The sequence below is a fragment of the Lontra canadensis genome, unplaced genomic scaffold, assembly GCF_010015895.1.
Source record: "Lontra canadensis isolate GAN:19392208 unplaced genomic scaffold, GSC_riverotter_1.0 scaffold160, whole genome shotgun sequence".
Taxonomy (NCBI): Eukaryota; Metazoa; Chordata; class Mammalia; order Carnivora; family Mustelidae; genus Lontra; species Lontra canadensis.
In genome coordinates, this window is record NW_022631154.1 from 14,068 (window position 1) to 21,246 (window position 7,179).

Consider the following 7,179-nt stretch of genomic DNA (forward strand, 5'->3'; position numbering starts at 1 on the left):
GATCCAGCAGCCGGACGTTGAGGAGCAGTGGCGTGAGGACATCACCCCCGGCGCTGGCCAGGCCTGCTCGCTTGAGTCTACGTCTAGAGGACAGTCAGACATAAGCAAACCAAGGAATAAAGAACTGGTGGTTTCAGAGGGGATGAGCTCCACGAAGAAAATCAGAAGGAGATGGGGTGGAGTGTTGGGCACAGAAGCAGCCAGGGCCTTCCCGGGGAAGCAGTAAGGGAAACGAGGCCCGAGAGTCAGGCTTGGAGAACTTCTGATGGGCTTTAATCCGCTAAGTGGCACAGTGGACTTGGTCTGGAGGCTGTTGGGCTGCTGTGCGGAGGAGGGTTGGAGTCCAGAGTAGAAGTGTGGGGAGTGGCTAGGAGGCTGTGGCACTGAGCCTGGGTCTTCAGATCAAACACGGCGTTAGGTCCCTGCCCTCCAGGAGCCCTCAGCCTAACGGGGCAACAAACACCCAAGTAGATATTTTCAATATGGTGGTGTGGACCAAAGAAAAGCCAAGACAGGGGATAACCACAGGCGTCCTGGGGAGCTCGGAGGACCCACCTTCTGCCTGTGTCTTTGGCATGGGTGGAGGCGGAAAGAGAAAGAAGGCGAGGGTAAGCACCTGCAGATTAATGCCAAGGTGAGTTTTGAAAGGGCAAGAGTTGAGCTACTGTGTGCCCAGCGCTGTGTTACCTAATCAGAGAAATCAGAGAAGCATAGTCGAGTTCACTTCCTTTTGACTTAGATGACTTTTTATATTGGCCAAGCTAAAACGTTGAGTCCTAGTCATTTTTGCCCTGAGCTCCCGGTAGCCAGCTCCTTGAGTGCACGTCCTTTCCTGATTTCCAAAGTCCTGATATGCATGTTGGCTTGGCCTGGCTTGGCTTGCAGTGGGCCAGTGGCCCTCCTGAGGTGTCTTTCTGAAGGGCTAGGTGTTGCACCCAAGACGATGGAATTGGTGTCGCATACTGAATAATATGCCGCTGCTCACAGCGCTACCCCAATGGGCAGGCCAGCCCAGCATTCCAGGAATCTACTGTGGATGGGAGAGTGGAAACGTGCGAGGGATGTGAGGGGGTGAGCTCCCCGGTGGATGCAACGACTGGGTTGGGCCTTGGTGGGCAAGCATAGGATCTAGATCCCAGTGATCTGGTGCCTAAAACAGGGTAGATGCCTTAAAGAGACAAGAGGCCACTTCAGGAAAAGAGGACAACAGCACAGCAGGTGCAGAACCCAAAAACTCCAAAAGTTCACAAGGCAACTAGAGAACATTCCAGAATGGCCACTTCTGAGTGGTTCTGAGACCAGAACCAAGAGTGGAGGGCAGGAGGTTGATGACAAGATGCTGCAGAGAACAGGTCCAGTCTCTGTGGTCCTGTGGTTCAGACCTGTGGTCCTTGGATCCGACCGCTTGATTCACGATGCCGGCCGTCATCTGGGGACGAGTCTCTGCAGTTTTGTCTGGTCCAAACAGCACTTTCCAGGTAGAAACACTGAGGTTCAGACAGGGGAGACCACTTGCTCAAACTCACAGAGCCACGAAGCAGTGGCTCTGGGAGTTCAACCAGGCACATTGGAAACCAGGCTGGGGGCCTTCCCTTGCCCTCAGGTACCTCTGGCTGATGAACTTTTACCAAGTTTGGGGGCCTTAACGTTTCTCTACATAGGATGTAAGTTCAATCAGTGGTTCAGTTGGCTCTTTTGAAACTAAATCATGGCTGGTGAATGTTTTCACAAAAGCAAATACGCTGGGTTTGTTCCCAGTGGTTGGTTGTTGTTTTCCAGCACATTCCGACAGGACTCCATGTCTCAGAACTGGTCACAGACCTGTGAGAACTCTGGTCTGGGCAACAGCAGCCTGGTCCTGGTCCAACCATTTCAAGATCTTTAGGGAAAGACAGAACTCAGCTGCCCTTGGTTCCCTGTCCAGCCCCGGTCAACTTTATCCAACTCTAGCCTAAAATTACCCTCATCTTTGCTTGGGTTTAAAATACCCTTCACTGTTGGGGTTGCAGCAGCAAGCAGCTGACCAGTGACAGCCATGACTTCCTACACAAGTCAGTGTCTTGCTGTGACCGCTGCTGGCTGTTGAGGGCTTGCGTGGTATCAGGAGATGTGCTGAGTGCTTCCCCTATTCTGTTAGGTTATCTGGTCCTCACACCAACTCTGGAAGAGAGGGACCATGGTTATCCTCACTTTACTGATGGAAAACTGGGACTTGGAGATTTTGAGTGACTCATTCAAGGTCTCACGGTAAGTAAGTGGTAAAACTAACCCCAACCCTCATACTCTTGACCACTACCCTTTCATGTCCAAGAACACACTTCCTTCCAATGCTTCTAGATCCCACTCAAAGCTCTCCTCCCTCCCATTAAAACATCTGGAATGTTAAATCTGGGTGACACCTGAGTGTTCACCTAGTCTAAAATCTTCAAAATGAATTTCTTTAATTCCTTTGGATTCTTCAGAAATGAAGAGAACAGAAGTCCAGAGAGGCAAAGTGCTTCACCTAGTGGGGTCACCCAGCAAGTGAGGGCTTTCCTGACTCTTTCCCTATCATCATCTAGGCTGGGGCCATTCCAAGATCCCCTTCTCTGGGTTCTAAATTCCTTCCTCTTCTGCCAATCCAACTTCACCCCATCTCAGCCTACCATACTTTCCTCCTGCCTCAGCTTTACCTCGGATCCACATCCCACAGATGTGGCGGGCAGCCCAGCAAACCTCCAACCCCAGGCCTCAGTGGTCAGGACCAGTCACTTCCTGGATTCCGTGCTCAATCCCATCTTCCCTCAGCAAAGAATAAACAGAGAGACAGACCCACCCCTTCCCCAATATAAAGCTCCCCTTCTTAGCTGTCATTCCTGGGCTCCAGAAAATTACCTAATCTTTCTCAAACGCTGTCACAAACTCTGCCTTCTGGCCTGTCCCTCCTGCTGCAGACAAGCCAGAGGGAGCAGCCACGGGAGGGTCGCCCAGAGCCCCGGGCTGGGTCCTGGGGCTGCTTCTGCGGCGTCCCAGGCTGCTCAGCTGCTGGCATGAAAAGTCAGAGACCGGGGCTTTAACAGTACACACGTACTTCTCACGATTCTCGGGACTGGAAGTGTGAGAGCAGGGTGTCAGAGTGGTCAGGTCGTGGTGAGGCCTGTCCTCCTGCCTTGAACACAGCACCTTCTGCTGTGTACGCTCCTGGAGAGAAGGCCAACTCTCATTCTCTCTCTGTGATTCTTCTTCTTATAAGGACACTAATCTCATTGGGAGGGCCCCAGCCTCATGACCTGATCTAACCCTAACCTCTGGGAGGCCCTACCTCCAAGCACCAGCACGTTTGCCCATAACATTTCAGTTCTCTGACACCAGCTGCATGGAGTGTGACTTCAAAGGGACACCCACCTTCTTCAGACTGAACTCAGCCCCAGAAGGGACTGAAGACAGGGATGCCCCCAGGGACTTCTACTGACTCAGATGAATGCACTTCTCACCAGGACGCATTGACCTTGTCCTTCAGGGACACGATTGCTGCCCTCAAGGTCCATCCTCCTCCCTCTACCCTCTCTGGTAGGACGGAATCCTACCAACAGCCACCCTGATGTCCATACGTTCATTTGTGTAAGAGAGGTTCACGAAACTGGTCATATGCCAGGCACAGTGAAACAGCACCTGCCCCATGGAGGAGACCGACGTTACACAATTCCATGAGGGAGGCCGAGTGACAGCAGGAGAGAATACAGAAGGAGAGCTGCACTGTTCTAGGGCATTGAACAAAGAACCTGGCCCAGACCTCAGGAAGGAGGGAGGCTGGCCAGTGAAGGGCTCCCTCACCAGGCCCCATGCTGGGTGGAGCTAACCCCCTTCTCCCTGCTCCCACGTCCCTTGTAGCTCCCAACACCTTCCTGCCCCCCACCCACACCCTTGAAAGAATCAAAGAAATTCACGGAAATTCTGCATCATTTTCCCCCTTTCAAAGTTCTACCCCAAATTTCATGTCCAGGGGTCTACTCCTCCAGGATACCTAACTGACCCCAACACCCAAGCCCAGGCCACTCTCCTGTTCCCCATGCCCCCCTCTGCTTCCTTCTGCCAAAACAAATACAACAATGTGTGGGGATTTCTGCTGCTTGGATTTTCAGCTGGCAAGGACTTTGTCTCTTGTCTCTGTATCCACAACATCCAGCCCCGTCTCAGGGAAACATCTTCGGAGTTACCCTTGATTTCTCATTGCCACCTTCAAATGTATGCAGAGCCTGAGTATGCTTTAACACCAGGACTCCCGCCCCCCTAGTCTGGCCCCCTCATCCCTCAAATGGGCTGGGGTTGCGTTTCCAGGGTGATCGCCATGAGCTACACGTGATCGCTGGCCTCGTGAATGGTGACTGTCAGCATGAGGCATGCTGGATTTCAGAGTCTTAGAAAAAAGGGAAAGAATGCAAAATATTTCCATAATAACCTCTATATTTTTGGGGTGCCTGGGTGGCTCAGTCGGTTAAGCGTCTGACTCTTAATCTCAGCTCAGGTCGAGATCTCTGGGTCGTGAGATCGAGCCCTGCATTGGGCTCTGAACTGAGCAGGGGCAGGGGGACGGGGTCTGCTTGAGATTCTCTCCCTCTGTCCCTTCCTCTGTCTCTCCCCTTCCCCCTTTAGCTTACTTCGTACCACTTATCACTGTCTACCCCATATCATAGGATGTGCTTTTATTTGTCTATTTGTTTGTCTGTCTGTTTGTCTGTCTGTCTGCTTGTCTGTTTGCTCTCCTCCCCAGTAGAACACAAGCCCCAGGTGGACAGGGTTTTGTCTTCGGTCTCTGGCTATCACAGACGTTCAGGGAATATCTGTTGAACAAATGAATGAAGGAGCCAAACAGCGGATGTTTAATAGCTGGTGAATAAACGAACAAACAGACAGGGCTTCCCAAGGCCCTAAACGAGGTCTGTCAGACTCTCAGGGGTGGGATGTCCTCCAGTTCGGAGACGGCAGACGTGGAAATAAAGCAAGTGCACACTACTGAGAACTTTTCGAGAATACGTTTATTATCTCTCCTTGTCCACGTGCAGGGCTGGGCTGCAGTGACTACAAGGAGTGGTTTTCTTGGGGACTGTGCCGGGGAAAGCCCCTGAGAGCTTCCTATTCCTTGTGGATATCCTCGTGGGCAGTAATTAGCACACGGGCCAGGAGGGATACGAATTCAGGGAAGCTGACCTCTCCATCTTTATCAGTGTCCAGCTCTTGGAATGTCTGGTCGATGGCAGCTTGATCTTTGGTGTTCTGGAAGGGGCATAAGAGACAGTGAGCTCAGACTCTTTCTCCCCTTTCTCCAGGCCTCTCGCCCCTCAGAGCTGAGCTCAGGGAGGCCCAGGGACAATTAACTCATTAGCCAAAACTGCGCTGGAGAACCCAACGTGACAAAACAGAGACCGGAGGGACGCAGCTGTCATGAGCTAACCCTCGAGCCGCACGGGTCTCGGCCGGGGCGGTCCCTGCAGCTCACCAGTCCCCCCAGGTGACTGAGCCATCCCAGAGGGAGAGGTGAAGAGAGCCTGAGGTGACAGAGTGAGTTCTGGAGAGAAGGAGGCACGTGGCACACACACACACACACACACACACCGTCCCACAGCTCAGGAGAGCGCCCTCACGCCAACCCCAGCCCAGCCCTTCAGCGAGTGAGTTTGGGTGCGAGGGATGTCACCTACCTTGAGGGCATTTGGAAGTTCTTTTGTGATCAGCTTCTTCATCTCACCCTTGGAAAGCTTGTCAGGGTGCTCCCTCCGGACTGAGTAATGGTGGAACACATTGATGATCCCCTCCATGTGGTCCTCCAGCTTAGTCATCTTCTCAACCTTCAGAAGACACGGGAGGTCCAGGGCAGGTCCAACCCCACCCGCCCCCAGTCCCCTCTCTCCTCTCATTCTGGTTCAGACAAGGGATGACTCCCCCGCCTCTGCTTGGTGTTCTCTCTGCACTGTTTGATCTGCGGTGAATTTTTCATTTGTAGTTAGACTTCAGTTTAAGGTCTAAAAGAATCAGCCCCTGTGGCCACAGTGTTCCGTGTCCCCCTGTCTCCTAGGGAGTGTCACTCGGGGTGCTGTTCACTCAAGCACACGCAGGAAGGATTTGGGGGCTGGCCAGGCTCTTCCCTTTCCCCAGGTGATGGCACTTCGGCCCCAGGTCTCCTGCAGACATTTACCAGCCTCTTCGACCTTCACAACCCCAGGTCCTGAGCCTGGGTCTACCTAGTGCACCAAGGACTGGTCTCCTTGAGGCCAAAATGCAGTCAGTCCGGAGGCGCTCTGGCAAGCAGACGTTATGGCTTCCAGCAGCCTGCGGTCGCCACCTGCAGTCACCACCCTATGAACCCCCCATAGCCAGGGACAGGACACTTACCTTCAGCGTGCTGGAGAGCGGCAGTGCAGCAAGCAGTTGGTGCTGGTGAGGAGTACGGAGCCTGGAGGCTTTTATAAGGCACTGCAGGCTTCACCTTCAACATCGAGTGAAGAAATCTCTCTGATTCATCTTGAGGCAATTGCTAGACAATGCTTTGTTGCTCAACAGAAGCTCCAAACCTGTGGCTTTGACTGGAACATGAGCCCTCCAGATGGCTCCCGTGGCACACGCCACCCACCCCTGCTCAGCCTGGCACAGACCCCCGATCTCACCACCCCGCCCAAGGGGCCCTCAGCTCTGGGACGCGACCCCGCCTTCAGGTTTACCTCTGTCCCCTGAGTTAAACTGTGGCTTTTTACTGGGAAACCCTAGTAACAGGAACCCTAGGAACAGGCTTTGCTGTCTGGATGACGCATACCGGGAAAGGGAAGGACTGGGGAGAGGCGTTTGCTGAGTGTCTATTACAACAAAAACAATAATGATAATAAAAACCATCAAAGTGGACGTGCACTCCCCGGAACAGGGAAAGGGCACTTAGTTAGTAAGTATCAAGAAAGGTTCATCACTTGTAACAACTGTATCATATGAATACGAGATGTTAATCATGGGGAGACTGACTGTGTAAGGTATTTAGGAACTGTCTACAGTGTCTTATCCACTTTTCCATAAATCAAAAACTGTTCTAAAAAACTTAAGTCTCTGTGTTTTGAAAAGTGAGTCCATGTTGGGCTCTCCAGACACTGCTTCATACAAACCTTCTCTTGATCCTCCAAACAGCGCTGTGGGATGAGTGCCCATTACGCAGATGAA

At 52.5% G+C, this 7,179-nt stretch overlaps 1 protein-coding gene across 1 annotated transcript; it reads right to left on the reverse strand.

Moving 5' to 3' along the window:
* Positions 1 to 5,053: 5,053 nt before the first annotated feature.
* Positions 5,054 to 6,424, reverse strand: S100A12 (S100 calcium binding protein A12). The gene is made up of 3 exons (XM_032845099.1): positions 6,370 to 6,424; positions 5,679 to 5,825; positions 5,054 to 5,253 (listed from the first exon to the last, which is right to left on the reverse strand). The coding sequence occupies exons 2-3, from the start codon at positions 5,814 to 5,816 to the stop codon at positions 5,113 to 5,115; spliced, it is 279 nt and encodes a 92-aa protein (XP_032700990.1). The 5' UTR covers positions 5,817 to 5,825; positions 6,370 to 6,424; the 3' UTR covers positions 5,054 to 5,112.
* Positions 6,425 to 7,179: the final 755 nt, after the last annotated feature.

Excerpts from the sequence above, each read along its gene's own strand:
- S100A12 (XM_032845099.1), bottom strand. The coding sequence starts at position 5,816 with ATGACTAAGCTGGAGGACCACATGGAGGGGATCATCAATGTGTTCCAC. Across the intron at positions 5,254-5,678 it reads AACTTCCAAATGCCCTCAAG|AACACCAAAGATCAAGCTGC; the intron begins GTAGGTGACATC and ends TGCCCCTTCCAG.